This window comes from Phoenix dactylifera, unplaced genomic scaffold, assembly GCF_009389715.1.
Source record: "Phoenix dactylifera cultivar Barhee BC4 unplaced genomic scaffold, palm_55x_up_171113_PBpolish2nd_filt_p 000944F, whole genome shotgun sequence".
Lineage (NCBI taxonomy): Eukaryota > Viridiplantae > Streptophyta > Magnoliopsida > Arecales > Arecaceae > Phoenix > Phoenix dactylifera.
In genome coordinates, this window is record NW_024068303.1 from 40,606 (window position 1) to 62,627 (window position 22,022).

The 22,022-nt window shown below is 38.0% G+C and overlaps 1 protein-coding gene, 1 long non-coding RNA gene and 1 pseudogene across 2 annotated transcripts; all 3 read right to left on the reverse strand.

Annotated features, from left to right (window-relative positions):
* Positions 1–1,182: 1,182 nt before the first annotated feature.
* On the reverse strand, positions 1,183–1,754 carry LOC120107652. The gene is made up of 2 exons (XR_005509348.1): positions 1,645–1,754; positions 1,183–1,477 (listed from the first exon to the last, which is right to left on the reverse strand). It is a non-coding gene; the product is annotated as an uncharacterized LOC120107652 (long non-coding RNA).
* A 994-nt stretch (positions 1,755–2,748) lies between these two features.
* On the reverse strand, positions 2,749–8,730 carry LOC120107653 (annotated as a pseudogene).
* Positions 8,731–16,319: 7,589 nt separating this feature from the next.
* LOC120107651 (alpha-galactosidase 1-like) lies at positions 16,320–20,929 on the reverse strand. The gene is made up of 15 exons (XM_039121009.1): positions 20,747–20,929; positions 20,398–20,456; positions 20,233–20,289; positions 20,076–20,110; positions 19,417–19,520; positions 19,190–19,265; positions 18,950–19,008; positions 18,739–18,804; positions 18,559–18,642; positions 18,367–18,431; positions 17,997–18,079; positions 17,813–17,903; positions 17,338–17,387; positions 17,111–17,251; positions 16,320–16,637 (listed from the first exon to the last, which is right to left on the reverse strand). Exons 1-15 carry the CDS (start codon positions 20,884–20,886, stop codon positions 16,545–16,547), a joined length of 1,203 nt encoding a protein of 400 aa, XP_038976937.1. The 5' UTR covers positions 20,887–20,929; the 3' UTR covers positions 16,320–16,544.
* Between the last annotated feature and the right edge of the window lie 1,093 nt (positions 20,930–22,022).

Sequence of the window (22,022 nt, forward strand, 5' to 3'; positions counted from 1 at the left end):
CTTATAAATCACATAGGATCTCTTCTTATCTATCAAGATCGATAGATTCCTTATAGGTGCATACCCTACTCCTACAGTGAACTTACTGCAGCCAATCTACACTGCATGGACCCATATGGCTACGGACCATGTATGTGTGCAGTCAAACTACAATAACCTCCCTGTGAGTAGCCGAAGCACCGCAGGTCAAAGGACCAGTCACACTACTGCAACATCAAGCAAGTCACTGACGAGTGGATAGACATCCAAGTGACTTCTTGTCTTGGTCACGCTCAGTACCCTTGTTCTCTAACAAGCACTGCACTATCACTTAAGTGTCCTACACTGTGGACTCAAGTCTTGTCCATCCAGAAGAAAAGTGATCTGTGCACTGATCGGATCGATCACCGTCCTCGTGATGATCCATTGATCAGGAGCATTTAGAAATTAATCACCAATGATACATGGCTCAAATTCTCAACTCTTGAGAATATGTATCATCATCTTATTAATTTCTTGGATGATCATAGACACATAAATAATATGAATGAAAAGATGCCTTTTATTTATTCAATAATAAATAGTCAAGTACAAAATTATGTCCTAGAATTAACAATGTGTCAGCAGATTGGCTTCTAGGGCATACATCTAACACCAATAACCCAAAGCCTTATTATATTTTTACTAACTTAAACTCAAACTCTACCGAATCCTTCAAATGTCGGATATAAAATTTAGGCAGGAAACCTTACAAGAGCTAGATTACTGAATCCCAGACCCAACCCAACAAATAGCACCCAAGCGCTACCTGTCCCTATATTAATAAGTTTTGCCAGGTCTGGTTGTTTTAACAATCAGGACAGAATTTTCTTGAGATCCCAAGCCCAGGCCCGAAACCACATCTTTTATTCTCAGATTATTGCTAGTCTTCATGAGGCCGACCATGGGCTTTCCAGGGAGCCAGCCAGCTCATTGACACCCCAATATCAAGAAGAATATCAGGATTTAGTGACATAAATGGTCTCAGTAATAGTTATCACCGAATTCTTGAGAATGTACAAGATAACATATTCTACGTTTTCCTCTGAATCCTATCTCTTATACGATTCAGAGTTTTGTTAAGGCCATAACCGAGCAGGTTCCCATCTTTCTCTCTTTAATTTTGTGATTTAAAGTGAAGAAATAACACAAAAAGAATAAAGAAGAAGAACAAAGGTGCTTCACATTCAATCAGATGCCAAGCAGGAGCATCGAAGTTCTTTTATTTTCCATATTATCAATATAAGATGGTAGAATAATATCATGAAAAGTAGGTACAATTGCCACTGGAGTAGCACATCTGAAATCTGGATGTGCTCAAACTAAAACCAATGTCTTCTACCATATTTCTAATATCCATCAACGGTGAGCATCACTTTGGTGTCAAGACAAACATCTTGCAAGCATGAGCATCCAATGTGGCCGTAATCTTTCCCTGAACGGACGATTTAGTTGAATGCTGAAAGGGAAAAAAAACATTGGAGTAAAAGAACATATACATATTATAGTGGAATGTTAAATCTATCTTGAATTTATCTGAGTAGCTTCTAACATAGATAAGAAGTCATGGACATGACATTTGAGAGAGAGAGGAGTAGAAAAGAGAAGATTGCTTCCAAAACTTACTTCCCAAAGATCACGAGCATCAACTACAGCTGATGAATCAAGTCCAATATCTGACCAATTTGCAGTGACAGATGCTGTGATGAACCTCGGTTCCATAGGATCACAGCTACCCTACCACCACTAAGTGGACCAGCCCAAACCTACATTTATGATGCAGTGATGACCAACATTAGCTGCAATTCACTTATCACTAAGAATTGATAAGACATGTAATCCAAGCAAGCCTGCATCTAGAATCATTTGATACACATAAGCTTTGAAATTTGAATACTACCCATCCATGGATTTCACTAGTTAGATAGCCAATAGTATAATTAGCATTTGAGGTGTGGTTCGCCGTATCGGCCCAAACCAGACGATACAGGTCGTACCATACTGTATCAATTCGGTACCGGTACACGGTATGGAAAGCGTATCGATACTCGGTATGTCCAAAACATCTCGTACTATACCATACACTGTGCTAGTATGGCACCGGTACGGGGTCAGTACCAAGATGGCAAACCTTGATTTGACGTGTCTCTACTTGCATTTTTTATCAAAGAAACTATAATTATAGGGTGGAGGAAGAAAAAGATAAGTTTGGATTGTTCCAAAGAGTAAAAGGAAAGCTTGCTATCTCAAAATTAGTTTTTCTAGTTTCAGTACAATTTTTGGAGTTGGTGATTTTACACTCTCGCAACCTTGTTTCAGTACTGAAATTTTGTTATAAAAAACTCCTTTAAAAAAAACTAAATTTCTAAAAGAAAGAGTTGCAGCAAGAAGTGAAACTTTGAAATTTACAGGCTTCCACCAAATATCCAATCTGAAAAAAGCCTGCAGGAATACCTAACACAACCAGCCCTTGGCTTGTTTGGGGCATCCCCTCTCCATTGCTGAGGAGGTTCCATGAAAGGAAAAAAGGAGAAAAAGAGAAAGAGAAAGAAAGAGAAGAGTAAAAATTCCCACCATGTAAAATATTGGGAAAAGTATGATGGAAGTCTTAATATAAAATCTAGCTGGTCAAGTCATGCTGGTGACTACCCTATTGGGTTGCTTAAATTTAAAAAATTAAGTAACCATTATGCCTGATAAAAGGAGGATTAAGAAACCAATAGCCCTGCGTCAGAACCACCCCATTCTTACCCTTCTTGCCGCTTTGGCACTCCCAAGCTTATCTGTTCATGAGCGGGAAAATCATATCACAGTAATAGTTTAGATCGAATACTGGCATCTAATGCGATATTAATCATGTTCATTTGAAATGCAGAAAATTGTTCATTTGGTGTTTACCTTGATTGACTGCAATCACCTCGTAGTTGCTTAGTATCTCCTTGGTCCCTCAATCACTCATCGAACGAATGGTCGCACCCGAATCCCAAAAAGAGGAGCCCCTGAGACATACAAGGTAATGGTGGCTCCAAGGATAAAATTAAACCTCCTATCGCATCCATTTAGAAAAATGAGAAAGAAACTATTAAGGACTTTCATTAACATATTAATGAAACACTTGGTTTTGATTGAATACCTTAGCCAATGCCCATATGCTGAAATGTGAGCGTACTCTTCTGTTGTCATTCCACCATTTCCAACTTCAAGCATGTCGGATCTTGAATGTATCATCGATATGAGAAATGCATCGAAATTAATACTAAATAAGCTCAAATGAAGACAACTAAAAACAAAATTGTGATCATAAGCAACATGAGAAATTCTAAAGGTTGTGAGAAGCTACCATTCCATCCACCAGGTGCTGCATAACCTGCCCATTTGTCATTTCTCATCCGCCACAAGATGTCATACTAATAACATAGGAAACATCAGTTTCCAAATCAGATTATAAAAATTCATGATGCTTCAAAAAAGGCTTATATAAGTTAACTGCTTCTACCTGTCCCAATTGTCTTGAATATCTCCTGTTGTCCTCCAACTATTTCCTACGCCGCGTGCCCAGGTCGCCGGGTCAGCTTCGCCCCTGCAGTTTTTTTTTTTTCATTTTAAATCAAGTAGTGAGTCTTTATAAATATTTCTATGATAATAAAACACTAGGCAAAATTAAACATCTAGGCCTTAGTGCTCTTGTGCAGTTAATGCATCATTTTATAATGCAGGAGGAATTGTATAAGGAATGCCAATGAGCTCTTATGAGATGAAACCATTCTTAGATCCCAGCTTTTTGGAGTCTAATTCTCGAGCACTTGTGACCTCCAAATATTCATAAAGATGCAAGAGGAACAACACTGGAAGCAGGAGAAGGGAGGCAAGCTCCCGAAATGTAATTGGCAAGGGCCTAAAAGAGCATAAAAACTGAATATAGTTTTATTGAAAAATCATACTGCAACAAGATTCTATGAGATCATGTAAATAAGATTATTATTATCTAGATCATCATTTGAAAAAGAAATGTAACAGAGCATCAATTTTGATTAATTCAAAGAAACTCATAGAAGAAAATAGCAAGTGGTACAAGCATAACAAAGTCTATGAATCTGGCAAGGGAAGCATGACTGTGTTTCCTAAGCAGTACAAGATTATAAGGTGACTGTGTTTCCTAAGCAGTACAAGATTATAAGGTGATAGTGCCCTTTTTTTTATGCGTCCCCTGAGAGGAAGAAAGGGAAGCCCCACTGATGATTTATTGAGATAATTGAAGTGTGGTGGAGGGAGTTGAACACAGGTATCTTGTATCAACACCAAAGAGAATTTACCAACCCAACCAGCTGACACACTCAAGTTATGGTGCTTTTCGTGTCCCAATTACAAGTTAATTCTAATTCGAAGAACAAGGTTCCACTACGGATAATCCATGTATCAGTAAGATTAATGGTTCTATTTTAATCATTTTCTAATCTTCTAACAGCTAACAGTAAGCATGTATAATTAGGAATTCTATGATATTTCGTTGTATTTCTCCGCAAAGGAAAATAAAAATTGCATTGTCTGCTTTCTATAACTGAAATTTTATGACTGAATTGGGAGAAAGAAACTCACCATTCACATAGAGAGAAGAAAATGGTTCTCCCAGAATTCAGAAGAGCTTTGCCCATTCTATTATATCTGTGTAGTCATCAAACAATTAAGAAAATGATTCATACATTCCATGACTAATTAAACCATGTGTGAAGTTTAATTAAATCACATGAAAACTTTCTCTCTCTTTTTTTGAAGAAAAAATAGCAACTAATTTTATGAAGAAGGATTAGATAATTACCTGTCTTTTGGACTACTGCCATCATTATAACAGTTATCATATTTCAAATAGTCAACCTCCTGAAAATAAAATTATAAAAATCATCGGTCAAGACATAACAATAAAAGATACCAACTTGTAGTGTTAATGGTTTATATTTTGTTAGATGTTACTCCATATAAGAGTGGATAAGTTCTTCTAGCTTGACGCTTAATAAATGGAACATACCCAAGAGGCAATGGTCTTTGCATCTTGATCTTCATATCCAAGTGACCCAGGCATCTGTTTGCTACATGTATAAAACCTGAAACGAAAGACATCATCCACAATTCAGCTCTCTACAATGGAAAAATATTGAATTAAAGGTAAAGCTTCAGGATACAAGTGGAGACTAGTTCGCGAGACCTGAGTCTCTAATAGAGCATACTTATAAAAAGATTGGCAGGATTAGGCAATTATCATGATAGACGATGTTCTGAAAATCATTTTTCTCAAATATATTAGCTTTATATTTATGTCATGTGGAGTTGTATGTTGTTGAAGCTGGTAGAATAAGAAATAAATCAGTAATACTCGAAATGGCCTACCGGGAAACAGTCTCTGCAACAATTAATGTTTCAAAATAGCCATTTCTCTTAATCAAAAAATAGCATTGACCGATTAGCTATTTATCTCAAGAAATTACCAAGAAATGTCAAGATCTCTCTTTACATTAATCTGAATACTCTTGTGCAAGATATTGGTTCTTGCTAACAAACCAAGTGTGCAAAATATATTCCAAGTTGCTCCATCTAGTAAAATCATTATCATAGAAAATAATTTACTGATCATAACTAATTCTAACATGTAAAATGTATTGTCAGTTTATCTGCTCGTTAAGTTTTGCTTAAACATCATTACCCTGCGTCGCTATAAATTCCAAGCTTTAGCCCTTTCGCATGGATATAATCTGCAAGAGCCTTTATGCCTGAGGGAAACTTTGATGACTTGGAAGCTAAATTACCCTGTAAAGTTGGAATAAAGTAGCAATTAGTATAGGAAAGGCAAGAAGAATCAATTATAGTTCAAAATAGGTTAAAAATATAGTCAGATCCATAAGCACCAAAACTCATGAAGGAAAAATAAGTACCACTACATAAGTTAATTATAGCTTAATTAGCAAATTCATTATTTGTGATATTTAATTACTTAAATCATTTTCCTATTTCAGTTAAAATGCTGCACAAAAGACATCCCAAAACGCTAGGCATGCTCTACAGTTGATTGATTCAATCATGAAAGGGAACAGAATTGTCTGCTCACACAAATGGTCACAAGCTCCTTCCTAGTTCCGCCAACTATTTGCTTTGCCTTGCAAATACACCATAGCAAGAATATTAGGTTCTTGTAATTCTAGCCTTAAGAAACCATAACCCCTAATAGATAAAGGCTGCTCCATTGTGTGTTAATTATGGTAATGGAATTATACAAAACTTCTTTGGAAGATAAATTTTATTCACAGTACTGAATGCAAGCAGTAAGTTTTTTTCCCTCTCCATTAATGGTTTATGACAGAGTTAAAGCTCCAATGAATGTTCCGGCAGTAGCAGCTCATGTGTGGCTGCTGCCAAATGGGAAACACCAGGCTTGGCCAACCTACCATGATAAATAGAAAGAGATTTAAGATGTTAAGTTTTATTTCCAGAAAGCAACTAAAAATAAAGAATAACAACAACAAAAAAAAAAGGTGATGATCCAAAACAAATAGTGACCAATGTCTTTTTGTTAGCACCTCTGACTGTTTGGGAGGAAGAAACGCAAGCTAATACCAACCACCCGTCTACTTGTGCTTTTAAGCACTTGTAGGTGTTAAAGTGGAGAACAAGGATGATCAGCCTCTTGTAGCAAAAGGCTCTCTCCTGGTCGCACTTTGCGTGCTATGGACTACGGAAAATGAGGGGAGTCAGCCAGCAAAGCCTAACACTTGTCAAACAACCCTGGGATCAATATAATGGAACTTCTTACGTTGGTAAAGATACAATGAAGGTATTAGAGAACCAGCATGCCACTTGCCACAGGATGATACCTAACAAAATCCAAGCAAAATGAAAGAAGACAAGAGACATGATCACCTTTGAGTCCCTGCTCGATTCAGCCCAACAGTCATCTGATATTTACCCAAACAAAATCATGAAAGAAGAAAAGTAATTTAGCATATGGTTGTAGCATTAAGTACATATAATTTTTTAAAAAAAAAAAGAATGTTTGTAATGACAAGTGAAAAGAAGGATGGAATGGAGAGACCTAAATTGATATACTGATAACCCCAACTTGGCGAGACCAGTGGACACCAGTGCATCAGCTGCATCAAGAAACCAATGGAAGTCATGATTACTATTTCATGGATGCCTGCATGCATGCTAAGCATATCAGCAGCTTAAAGTGTAGAAAAGCACTGCTAAGTTGCATGTGAAATGTTTGAACCCAAGAAGTATTTTCCACAGTGTTAGAGGGACATGCTTTTAATCTGGTTAAGGAAAGTGGGGAGATTCCTCAAACCTTATAAGGTGTTTCCCTAAGCGTTTGACCTAAACATATCCTTTTTGAAATGATTAATCTATCATTGTTTTTTTTTTCTTCAACAAAAGGGAAAAAAAGAGACACCTTTGCACATAGTAGATGTTCACATAAATCACACTACCTCCTCCTCTCTTTTAATGGTATTAATGAAGGTTGAAATGCTTGAGCTTGTTAGATATCATATCAAGATAATTTTCTTCTGTAGCTACGCATACTGCATGGAATGTTGATGGTAATCAGCTTGAAGGATTGCATAAAATGAAAAGAATTTCCCTTGAATGAATCCACACCCGGTCCTCCTGACATATTAACCATATGGTCAGAGTACACCTTGATGTAGTAAAGCTTTTCGTTCTTCCTTTCCTTCTGTTTTACTGGAAAAACAAGATGCAGCTAATTTTGACCAAGATCGCCAGCAGCCAAATTGCTTAGCTATTTATATATCTTTTAGCAAATATGGTGGAACCTTCCCTACTTTGGCTATGGACACAACCCGTGGCCTGTAAATAAAACTAAACGAGTACGGAGGTTAAGTTACTAGCTCGATGGCATCTCATTTATCAAGTATAAATATGCCGATGCTGTCGGTGGTGTCGGCGCAAATATTACAGTGCCCCACACGTACGCACCTGCACCAACGCCAACCCAGGCCGGCGTCCGTTCTAAATAATTCTTCCACGGATACCAACTCTCCACAAAACGCCAACCGCGTTCTCCCAATCCACCATGGATCCCACGTTCTCCCAATCCGCCATGGATCCCACCTTCATGCCCTCGTTACTCACGAAGATAGAGGGAGAGGGAGGGAGGAGAGAGAGAGAGAGAGAGAGAGAAAGAGTTCTTGAGAAGGCCTACCAGTTTCCTTGATCATTTGCTCGTTGATGTTGCAGGTGAAGTGATTCCAGCTGTTCCACCTGCGAGCCAATCAATTCATCCATCGCAGTCTTAAGGCGAGAAGAACAATGGAATCATAGAAAGATACAAAGTAGATGAAAACTAGAGGCGCATAAAAACCAACCACAAAATAATTTGGCTCATGCTTCGAAACCAATGGATTTTAATGGCTAACAATCCGAGAACAAGCCTAGAGTTACCATGATATAAAAGCACAGCTACAGTAAATGTAATACTGGTATAAAAAAAAAAGGATGTGAGACTCACCCCATCTGAGGAGTACGGCCAACGCCATTCTCCAGCATGGTCCTCCTATAAGTCTCGGAAACCGGCTCGGCATCCTTCATGACTCGACCGGCCGTCACGGCCGTCGAAACAAGGAGCAGGAAGGAGAAGGATACCCACCACCATAGCCCCACCCAGCCCGGTCCATGGTCGTGCCATCGCTGGCTTGCACAATTACACTGCCGGCCGGGCAGAGCTAGTAAATTCCACCACCCACTCTTTGAGCAAGAGCGTGTGAAACAGTGATGATGCCCCTATGGTCCCAGGTACGAGGCCTTATATAGAGGCCAAAGTACTCGGTGGAAGCCATCTACTGCCGTAATTTATCATATCTCAACTTGGGATTTAGTAAACCTTGGTTAGGATAATGCTTGTCCTCTGGCCTTCTCCGTATTGCGTGCCAGTTGGGTGACCCCCGGTTACACGTCCATCTTCGGTGCATTCCTGTCCCAACAAAACATTAAACAGGCAGCTAAGCTCATGGTTTGCTTCCATGTCTTCCTGCTGGAAGGTGGCAAGAGATGGTTAGCTTTGAGAGGCTGTGGCCTGTGGGGTTACGTGTTAGGAGAAAGAGGTAAGGGGAGGCCGGTCCTGAGGGAGAAGGGGCTCTCATGGCATGGCCGGGGAGCGACACCTGAAAGGAGCTTGGACGGTGGGAGGACACTTGGTGGACTGAGCGTAATTAAAACGGTGGCTATTAGCATCTAGTTTGCTAGGCTTTGTCGGATTTAGGAAGTTTCTTTTAGGTTATGTTCGAAGATCTATCTATTTCTTTTTAGCTCTAGAGATAGATATGTTGGAAGAGGTCATTGTTCCCTCCTTCCACCTAAGAGATGACGTCAGTGTGAATCTAGATAACAGTGTACGTGTTGTAGGTGGGAAAGATATAATTCATTGCAAACAAACTCTGACATGATCTAGCTGGATGAGAGACATCATGGCCCGTTGTAATTGGTCTTCATACAACCATCGACGTTGTAGTGCCTGTAATTGTAAAGGCAGGCAGGAGAGGGCTGAGTTTCCTCAGTGTTCATTCCTATCTCTCTCTTGATTTTGTCATCTTTGGCAGCCAGTGTGGAGAATTCTAGAGACCAATGGCCATGAAGACATTAAAATTCAGGCCTTGCTCTGTATTTTCACCTCCCCATTGTATAAAGATATGTGTTTCTGTGGCATTAAAATCATTGTATCTTGGCCTCTATGTTATCAAGGTGCTCAAGCTCTTCCTCGGATCCAAAGCTCCTTATTTTCTTTTCACTCTCCTTGGATCATTTCAGGTCGCTCTTTCTTCTTATGAAAAACATATATGTTTTTCCAGAAAGCACAGAGATTTCACTTGCAAATTACTTGTCCACGACAGCAAGCACAACGAGAACAAGAATTTTAGCTAGTGCTGTAAGACCACAACAACATATTCCATTTAATTGATAGTGAGGACACCATGATGACGACAAATGGTGGTAACTGGTCAAAAAATAATCCCCATGGGTTTCAAGCGTCATTCTATCAGAAATATTAAATTGTTTAATGACTTTTATAACGCTCCATATGACCTTTTTAAGTTGAATTACACGTTTCTCTTTCTCATTCCAAAAAAAAAAAGTAGGACTGTGAATCCATTAAAGATTACAGCCCAACCAGCATAGAGAATGGGATGATCAAGATAATCGCCAAACCCTTATCCATTCGTCTACAAAAGAAGATTGTAGAGCTGGTCTCTGACTCTCAAACAGCTTACGTTAAAGGATAGATAATTTTTGAAAGTTATATAGCTACTTCAGAGATTATCTCGTTTTGTAAACGCTCTAAATTTCCAGGCATCCTATGTAAAAAGTAATCTAGAAAAAGCATTTGACTGCAAATCGTGGGTTGTTGGCCAAACTCATTGAACCGGAGGGGTTTTGATAAGAAATAAGTCGACTGGATGTTCTCCCTACTTCACTTGCCAAGCTCCGTGTTACTGATTAATAATAGAAGAGGTTAAAGCAAGGAAATCCCTTATCTCCTCTTCTCTTTATATTTGTAGCTGACACTCTTACTGGAATTCTTAAGCTTGCCAATTCGGAAAATCTCAACTCTGGAATTGGTCCTCTCGAAGTTAATGTTCCCATTCAGTGTCTTCAATTTGCTGATGACATGTTGCTGTTTTGCAAGGCAGGAGAGTTCCAGCCTCAACACTCTCAAATTTGTTTTATATGCTTATGAATTGTTATGCAGCCATGCTAGGATGCATAACAATGGCTTATTCAAACAATGCTTGTTTCTGAAGGTTGGGAATGGGAGTCAGATTTCACTCTGACATGATGTATGGATAGGGAAGTTGCCACTCTGCATGATGGAAATTTTCAGTGCATCCATGCTTGCATAACATGCCCCATGTTGAAATCACCATCTAGACCTCTACTCTGGTACCATATTGAAATGACCACTTATTCCAAAAACTTAAGCTGATAGGATAGAATGGGATAGATTTATTTATATATTTTATATTTTTCTATATCTCAGAGCCACCAGAGTTTGTGAATTCTACAGTACTTCGTGCAACGATCAAAACAACCATTAGGGGCAAATGTAGTAGCATCTATAGATAGTTGTGCTGCTTCAGATGGCATTACTATGATCGTAGTGCCTGGCTCTAGCCCGGCCTTATAGCTAAAATAAGGCCCGAAGGTCTGTTTCCAAATAAAACAGGGTAGAGCCCCTGTTCCAATCCGAGGAAGAGTCGAACTCCTCATTCTCTTGGATCACTGAGCCATTTAAGACCCCATCGCCCCTCAAGAGGCTGTGCCAAACTCCCCTATTCTCTCTTCTTCTTTCTCTTCCAAATTCTTGAGACTTCTCATTGCCGGACCGTCTGTGCTCTTCTTGAGATTGTAGTCGAACCTTGTCGCAGATGAGGTACGTAGTGCTTTCATCTCCCTATACTTTCTTCCTTGGCCTTCTCCCTTCTGAATTGAGTCACTGCCAGCCGGATTCCGGCATGGAATCACTGGAAAAAGACATGGAAACCCCCTTTTCCTTTTTTTTTCGATCTCTTTTCCCCTTTTTCCGGCCATTGGTGCCACCGTCCCTTGATGCATGCATGCATGCGTGCATGGAAGGAGGAGGAAAAGAGGAAGAGAACTTGATTCTTCTAGAATATTAGTTTCAAGGTAAATGACAGTCAAATAATGAACTATCGTGGCACGATGAGCAGCTATATAGATAAATTTGCAATACAATTTAATGGCAAATTAGGATCATGTAAGCATTCACATGGAAAAGATTCAAAGGGCTTGTTTGGATATACAATTTGTGGCGTTGGCCTACGAAAATTTTACAAATAAAAAGGTGGGAAGACCCGCATGATACATCGAGGTAACCAAAAAGTGTAAGACGAAGATTATAGGTTGTTTGGCTTGTGAAATGAACGGTTTAGGTGGTCCATTATTCTTGTACACAAGGCGAGAAGGGATTGATGCAACTCTAATTAATCATTAGCTAATGTTTTTATTGTCAATCCATTATTCTTCAATAAAAGCTTTAAAAAGCAACACTAATAATCGTTCAAGGATTGTAGGCTGGATTTGAGGGCCACAATTTTTTCACCATAGGTAAGAGTACAAATAGGTCGGGTTGATCCGTGACCCAATCCGACCCAACCTGCTTAAATCCGATCCGACCTATTTTGGAGAACCCGTGGGACTGGGCCGGGTCCTAAAATTGGATCCATTCTATTTCTGGATCAGATATGAATTTACCGAATTCCGATCCAACCCAATTTGACCCATTTGAAATTTGAATAATTTTGGATTTTCAATCCTACAACCCGACCCGACCCGGCCCAAATTTGTAAAATTATTTGGACCCGCGGGCCACAACCCACAAAGGTACAAAGAAGTTCTGAAGCTATAGATGGGTTTACCCAAACCGGACTCGACCCGGACCCGACCCAGATCCGAATTTTTTGGATTGGGTCCGGGTTATATATGGACTTGACCTGACCCGAATGATCCATTGAAGCAAAAAATGTGGCGGTGAACTCGACCTGACCCAATGTTCTATTGGGTTGGATCTGAGTTCAAAATTAAGACCCGAACAAAAAATCGGATTGGATCGAAGTCACTCATGATCCAATCCGATCCGACCCATTTGCAACCTGAACCATAAGTATTAGATGGTCCAATCCACTAAGTTGCACATCAGCTATTATGGAAGGTACTTGTAATGGGAAGTGTTGCGTTCTCGGAACATGAGATGGAAGCATACACTATTGATCCATGCAATTACATAAGATAAATACAGGGATTAGAGGATAGCTTCATTCAATTATTTTTCACCAGCTCCTGGTCGTTCCCATAGCTTCTCATTTATTAGATTTCTCTTCTTTTGGCCGAACTGATTTACATGAAGCGATAGGCAGGAGGAAGGCCGAGCCGGTTATCTGACAAGCTTCTCCTGATCGCTTTCCTTACTTCGCTCGTCGTTTCTCTCCTGGCTGTCATGACCATCATCTGGAGCACAATGAGGACGATCATCAGCTGCAGCAGCACGAGGGTGCCCATCACAAGTCTCAGCCTTCGCATCTCTCGATCGCTTCAGAGGAAGAGAGAACTGGTGCTCGAGTCCACATAATAATGGGATGGCAATGGCATATTAATTTATAGCGTAGCTGCAGGAGAGAGAGTGAGAGAGAGAGCCTGAAGAAGGACTATCACTTTGCTGGAGGATGACGGCGAGCACAAAGCTTCCATTGTGACTCCATCATATAGTTACAGATCTGGCGTGTATGGATATATATATATATGGAATGATGCTAATGGATGCCATGCAAAGAAAACAAAGGAAGTTGTATGATAGGATAAATCCAAATGGATATATAATGGATGGCCCTTGGACGAAGGCGAGACAAAAACGAAGAAAGCCGGCAGCATTGGAGATGACGCATTGTTTGACGCTTTGCATTTGACATACTTGCGCTATTGTCCAAATTTCCTAATTTTGATGTTTCAGATACTCCGAAATCTCAGTTTATATATGAAAACTTTGGACATTCTCGATTGACGGTCTGGTTTAACAAAATCAAGATTAACGGTTCTTTCTAAGATATTGATCCCATTTCGATTTTTTTGTTTTTGTTTTTCTACTTTGTTGAAACATCTATACTTGATTGTAAAAGAAAGATTGGAAAATCTTGATCAATACATGTGAATAACATCAAATTTTACAAATATTATATAGTGCATGTTCGAACCGATATCTTGACCTTAGTGCAAATGCAAATTATTAGTGTGTATATATATATATGTTAACAGGCTGGATTGAAATCGGAATTAGTTTTAACCAGTAGATAACCGATATCTCTATAATAAGTTTTGAATAATTTTTGTATTTTATTTAACACTTTTCTCAAACATGGACAACCATATTATAATAATGGAGCTATTAATCCAATAACTAGAGTATCCATATTTATAATACCATTTCTTTTTTATTGTTATATTCTATACAAGTAGTTTCAGCTAACAGCATATGTGGACACATGGAATTTTTAACAATACATAATATATGTCTTTGAGTGTTTGTGCTTTTACCTAATTATCAGATTGTCTATCCCATTATTTCCTGGGAGGGAGGTATCATCTAAACTTCACCCAACTAGTTATCAGTTATTAATTTGGTTATTAGAGTATTCCAATCAATTTTGACTATCAAATTATATTGTTTCATTTGCAACCCTAACTATGAGGCATTAAACATATCCATGACCCCTGTGGATTGTGTTGCACCCAACTATTTTGAAAAACAGTATACAGCATGCATTAGTCATACCTATTTGCAAGTACTTGTAAAGTAAATTGTGTGTTCAAATCCCATCCCAATCTTAGGTCTCAATCCAACAATCAAAAAAAAGAGAGAGATTAATTTGGATCAAAATATATTGAGATTGCCAATTTTATCCAACAAGAGATGGAACGAATAAAATCGAATGCCCCTATTAATGCACTTTCTCTAAAATTTAATTTGAAGATTGGTGTGGTACATGAGGAGTGTTGGATTTTGTTGACCTGCACCTCTCCTAACTTATAAGGTGATAGAAGTACATTGTAATCCAAACATCTTCAAAACGAGAAAGGATATAAATGTTATTGCAGTTCAACCTTGACGTCTAATAGATGGAAGTGAACTTATGGCATAAATGGAAGTAGATTTTCCATAGTAGCATTTGGTATGACTGATTTTATAGATAGCAATATTTCCATCATGTGCATTCACAAATTTCTCTTCTTCTTCTTCTTTCTTCTTATCATAAATGAACTAGCCAGGCTTCAAACATCTAAGATACGTATTAGTGTGCATTAAAAAGAATAATTAGTAAATGACATTCAGAATAATTATATTAGAAACTAAGGAGATATATTAACATTTCCCTCGTCTCCATAGTAACACTCATGAGGCAGTGATTGTTGAATGAGAAATGGATAATTCAAGGGAAAAAAAATGTATGCCTTTGTAGTAACTATTCTTTCTAGAAATTATGAAGATTCATGCAGGTTCCTGTTTAGGTCGCACATTGGCTATACAACTAGTAAATCTTGAATACTTATACATGGCTAAAAAACCTAAATAACACTTTCTAAATAGTTTTTTAGGATGAGGTTCTAGATTTATGAATCGTATCAAAGAGGACACGGCTCGTGGCCCATATGAATTAGGAGATATTGCAACACTGGTCTATCAAAAAATCCAAATAACACCTTTCAACTAGTATTTTAGGTGGTGTTTAATATGCACTGATGACCCCAAGACCAATGGTAATGACCCAAAGAGTTCATTGGTCATGATGTTTGTCTATAGGCCCAGGAATAGGGCTCTACGAACTTCTTTCAAGAGTTCAATGGTATTGGAAATTAATTTCCTAGACCATGGCTAACTAGAGGAGATTTTAATAATAGCAACTCAAAATTGGATGGAAGAGGTAATCCCTAGAGTGCAATGAAACCTTGTCATTGTGGATTTCATTTCCTCTCTTCATCTTATCGATCTTGAGATCAAAGATAGAGATATCACGTAGAGTGGACTACCCAGCCCTTGCTAGATTGGACAGTTTCTTGCAATTTGTAGAAGGGGAAGATACCTTCCCTGCCTCAGTTTAGAAAGTTCTGGTAAGTTCAGCTTCAGAGGCACTCCTATTGCCCTTGATTGCAATATCACAGAAAATCTAAGATAGTCTTAACACTATTGCTAAATGGATGGAGAATCTAAGAAGACTCCCTTCCTATAAGGAACCAAGTAAAATCAACCTCAAATGACACTGGGACATAGCATTTGCTTAGGATGTAAACTTCACTGACAACAAAAGGAATTACAGTTCGTATGAAGAAGTTCAGGTTTTTTAAGACAACAACATGGAGAGTTAAATATCCACAGAATGATCCTAGCACAAATTTAGGCCAAAACTTATAGGAAAGAAAAAAAGATCATACCTACTCTTTTCTCCTGGTAAGAAACATGCCTAGTTATTAACAAATTCTTTTAAGCTCCTAATGTCATCAGGTCAGATCAGACTCGGAAACTCACAGCCAACTTCATCAATCACACAGGAAGCATGGTCCAGGATGCTATTTGATCCAGTTCTGCTTTCAATCGACGTGAAAAACATAGATGTGGGGACAATTTCTCTCAGTGGGATTCCAGGACTTGCAACACCATCAGCCAGATGCAAATTCACATCCCATAATAACTTATCAACAATGGATGTTTGGAGAAAGAAGCAACAAAAATGAGGTACCTTTCAAACTGACTTCCCTTCATTAACTGAAAGTATCCATGATTACACAGTTAAGCCTCGAGCATAGGAACCGTGGATGACTCATGCAGTTCATTGCATCTAAGATCTCAATGAGAAGTCCCAATTTACATGTAAACACAATAAACCATCTATCAAAGAGAGACTGAAAAAATTTAAATTAAAATGAAACTATGACCCGATCCACCATTTTTCAGATGCTGATTATGACAGAGGCGTTAGGACAAACATCCTGCATGAATGGGGGCCTATGGAAACTGTCATTTTGTCCATGAACTTCTTCTTCAGCGTCTCATGCTGCAGGAGACAATGGACATATCAAGTCAGATATCAGCTCTCCAAAGGTGAACAAAATATGTAACCTTTCACTTGATTACTGACAAAAAGCTTAGAATTGCCAAGTCTAGGTAAACAAGCTTAAGCTACTAACAACAAACTACTGGATACAATTTCAAGGAGGTAGAAAATTATTAATTAGCGGTGGTTTCATGGCTCTGCATTCAATATAATTGTCAAAATAGATTGAAATTTAACAAATTGTTTAAAATGTGTTTAATGTACTACATACACTGTTTCCAAAATGCTTTTTACTGGTTTGTTTTTTCCTTGTTTTGGTTAATATGCAAAGATATGCTCCTTGGACGTAGAAGTGGTCCAGTCTTGCATGCAAGCCGAGGTGTAATTATCACAGAGAATACTTAATGATAAAGATAAGCTGAAATAAATGTAGGCATAAAACATAAATGATGCATACAGAAAATAGTGTTTACCTTCCAAAGGTCTCTTGCTTCCACAACTGTCTTCGGAGGAATACCTATATCATCCCAATTGGCTGTAATGGGACTGGGTTTAAGCGATCGGTTCAACAAGACGATTGCTGTCTTATATCCAGAAAGAGGTCCAGCCCAAACCTATAGGGATATCTAATTAACGACTGCTTCCAGTAGAAAAAACAAGAAAGCTTTCTATTGCCTGATATATTGAAAAAGTAGCCTACCTCAAGATCTCCCTCCATTCTTACTTTCTTTGCTTGAATACCAAGAGGATCTGTCCGTGAAAATCACAATATTAAAGCATGTTCATGATGTTAAAGTACATGAGAAGCCATCCTATAGATCATGACTCCAAGTTATTGAAGCTTGAAATCCATTTTGAATGTGAAACAATGTTAAGTTGTCAAAGTAGTTACATATGACGATAATTACTAAAATCAGAACCTTGCTTATGGTCAAAGTGAAGTAACAAAAGATCAATTAAAGCCACAGTATAAAGTTCAAAGACTTTGTAAAAGAAGAGGAATCAAAAACAAGATATTTATTAGCAATAGAGTTGGCTTGAAAACCTCCGAGCTCATAGACAATACAAGATTTCTCAGCTAGTTTTATCACTGTTTTCTGCTCACAAACATTGACAAAATTCTTGCTACCTAGTGTAGAATTAATTTGCTGTAAAGGCATCTAGCAGTGCCTCACCTTGATTCACAGCAATGACTTCTTTGTTTCCAATGATGTCCATAGTCTCCCTTGTCATATTCCGTACATCACATCCAATAAGAAGGGGAGCCTGCATTAAAAGGCATGAAATCTTTAAATTGACTGAAATAAAGATCAGTAGAAACTCAAAATGTCGTCGACTCCTAGAACCATATAATGTTACCTTGGAAATAGCCCATATACTGAAGTGTACTATGTACTCATCATTTGTCATTCCTCCGTTTCCTACTTCAAGCATGTCTGGATCTGATCAGACAATTGATATGAAAAAGATGTTGTAAGTTGTCCCCTAAATAAAGTTACTGTAAAATACTATATATGCAACTTTTCCATCTAAATCCCCACAATCCCTTCGTACAGAGCATAGAATGGTGTAATGAAACATCAAATACATCATTATAAAAATTCAAGAGTACTGAGAGGGCCTACAATAAAATGCATCTCATGATTTTGAAAGTTTCCAGTTCTATTATTTAACAGCTCAAGAGTTTGAAAGTTTCCAGTTCTATTGTTTAAATATTAGAAACACTAACCATTCCAACCTCCAGGCCTGGCATACTCAGCATACACTTCATTTTGGTCAGCCCTTGAGACCATGCTGCAATACAAACAGCATGATCCCACTTCAGTCAAGATAGTCGAAACTTGTTGCAGTACTTCCCTTCTTTTTGCTTTCATATTTATCGATACATTAGAAAATTAATTAAGCAACAAGGATGGCATACCTTTCCCATGAATCATTTATGTCACTAGTGGTTCTCCAGCTATTTCCAAGCTTGGCACCCCATAAAGCTGGGTGCATGTCCCCCCTAAACATCAGTGAGTATAGTCGATCGATCAATCAAATTTAGAAATGCAGAAGGACCTCAAGAAGCACATTGACGCCAAAAAGATCGCTTTATTACCATTCACAGAGAGAGAAAAAGATCGGCCGGCCTGTCCTCATAAGGGCACGAGTCATTCTGGGGTACCTATGTTAGATTTCCACATACAAGACTAGGACTTAAAAATCTCAATGAACTACAGAGCTCAAATGACAACAAATTAAAGAATTCATTAATACACTTCTGAAAAAAGGCAGTAGGCTTGAAACATAGAGAAGAGTATCAAGAGTACCGCTCCATTAGCTTCAAACCTCCGTTATTACAGTTGTCATACTTTAAATAATCAATACCCTGCACTCCCCAAGTATGTAGTCAATTAAATACTCTTACAAAAGAAATACATGGATCCTTAAATAAAAGAATGTGAACCTTTTAACTAAGAGCACCAAGATAAATTAACTTGTTTAGTGATTCAGATTGCTAATTAAAAGACTTTTGAAAGTGATAACTCAAATAATACCACTATACTTACCCATGATGCAAAAGTATCAGCATCTTTCTGCTCATAACCAAGTGACCCGGGCATCTTTTGGGAGCATGTTAGGTACCTACAAATTTCCAAGTATCCCCTTAAGTTTCTTTTCTGGAACCATGTGTGGTAGGTCAAAAGCCAGTTTTTCCAACACTGCTGCAACTGTTCAGAGAAAAACAGAGAAAAGAAAAGGAAAAAAACTAGATGGTATAACAAAATATACTTACCCTGCATCAGAGTAGATTCCTAGTTTAAGCCCCTTGCTGTGAACATACTCTGCAAGAGCTTTAATACCTGATGGGAAGGTCGACTTCTTTGGGACAAAATAACCCTGAGAATGCAATAATAAATTATTAAGCATTCATTTTATGTTGGAAATAAACAGTGCTCATATTTTCGGAGTCCAACCATTACCACTTTAGAAAACACATACGATGCTAACTTCACCGAGTTATAGTGACCTTCAATCCTAAAGTTAAAAGGACCTTCAAGCTAGTCAGGAATTTATTTCTAGAATATCTTAGGGTATGTTTTCGTTGCAAAGAAATCTGTTGAAATGGAAAAGATAAGGTAAATTATTTTCATGAAAGATTTTTTTTCTGAAATATAGTGATAAACTTTCTAAATTTGTTTTTCTAGGATAAAATAAACATCTCAAAATATGTGAAACATCTCAGACTGTGATTTCATAACAGAACATATCCATAAGATTAAATTCAACGAATCACATTTGATAACTACAGACATGTCTAAATTTGTCTCGAACAAGACATAATTTACACCATTCCATATACTCTGAATCTAATAGGCAATCTTCAACCCAATTACAGTTTATAAATGCAAAAAGAAAAAAAAAATTAGACATGAAGGAAAATTAAAGGCAAACCTCTGAGTCACGGTTCTGCTCCGCCCAGCAATCATCTGAACACTCAAAAAGCAAAATGTTTCCATTAGTTTTTTCTCCATTAGGAAAACCCAATTTAAAATCCAAACCAAAGTTCTTAATAAGCATTCCATCAGAGAACATAAAGATTGAGAATTACCTATATTGACATACTGATATCCAAGCTCTGCGAGCCCAGTCGACACCAGGGCATCAGCTGATACATAAATCCAACGTTATTTATAAAGCATAGAAGGAAGAATCACATAAACTAAATCTCTCATTATCATAGCCAAAACTCATACATAAATAATTTAAGTTTTACCAGTTTCTCGGATAAGCGTCTCGTTGATGAAGCAACTAAAATGATTCCAGCTGTTCCATCTGCATTCATACATTCAGATCAGATAAATATAACCAAAAACTATGCATAAAACAACATAACTCAATGATTGTCTGGTAATCTAGAGATACGTACTGTTGATAAATACTTCAAAGTAAACATCAACAGATTAAAGCAAAACAGTAATAAATCCATGTCCTAAATATTTTGTTAAAAGAAAACATCATAAGAAACAAGCAAAAAGGAAAAGGAACAACTACATGGAGATAAAAATCTATTATTAACTTTTTATCCATATTTGATGTGAAGAACAGTAACAAGGATTACATACCCCATGGGAGGGGTTATTCCAAGCCCATTGGCTAGAAGAGTCCTCTTGCTCTCCGAGTCCACCGCCGTCACCCTCGCATCAGCCTTCATCAAGGCGCTGAGAAAAAGCAACACCACAATGTCTTGCAACGAGAACCCCATCTCTCTCTCGCTCTCTCTCGTTCTCTCTCTCTCTACTAATCTACCAATGAACAGCTCCATAAGGTTCACCTCGTCCATATACTTGGAACAAGGGTAAAATCGGAAGAAAGAAAATATCAACCGGTTACACCGGCTGATGGTTTAAAATTAAAAAAAAATCAGTACAATGATCTGATCCATCCAACTGCCCTTTTGAATAAAATTTTTTAAAAAAAAACTGAATCTGTACTTTTTTATTTAAAAATTATTTCTCGTCCATTCATCGGAACTTTCCATCCAGCTTTGAAAGAATAAAATAAAATATACGTGTCTGATATCAAGCGATGAGTTTGGGTTGCGTCACGTACGGGATGAACGATGGGGATTCAGCATTGAGACCAGGAAGCTGGGATTCAGCATTGAGTACTGGGGACGTGGGGGACAAATGGGTCGGATCCGATGGAATTCTGAATATTTTTGGCTCGATTTGATTTTATCCAAATCCGACTCGATTGAAGGTTGAGCCAGATCGGATTGAATTCGGAATGGATTCGAATTCGAGTCGGATCGAATTTAGATTCGAGTCGGATTCATTTTTTTTGCTTTTGGAAAAAAAAATAAGATAAATTTAATTTAATGATATCATAATTATGAGGTGCTGGGTGACCCGTGAAAGATTTGCAATTGACCTCGAGTCTACAAGCCAAATTTCATAACACACTATTTTTTATCTATACGACTGCTTGGATGGAACTTGGTGTCTCCCAACACCCCTCTCACGAGGAAAAAAAAAATCCCAGACCTTCTTCCAAAATCCAATTCCATTGCAGAAAACTGGCACATGACCATATTCAGTTCAGCGTTCCCTCACTTTCTTCCTTCAAAAGTTAAAAGTAACAAAAAAAAAAAGCCCGCTACCGAGACACCAGGGGTATCAACAGTGTAATAGATCGCGAGAGAATCCTGACGGACCGAGGTTCCTTTGGATTCTGTGAACTTGTTGCTATCCTTCCACGGTTGAACCCTACTCCCTTGGGGCTTTTCCTCCTCTTTTTTTTCTTTTTTTTTCTTTATTTTTTTTGGTACAAAGCTTTTTCTCTTTATTGGCTGGCATTTCCCATCCCTTAGGGAATAATAAGGCCATGGGAGCAAGCTAA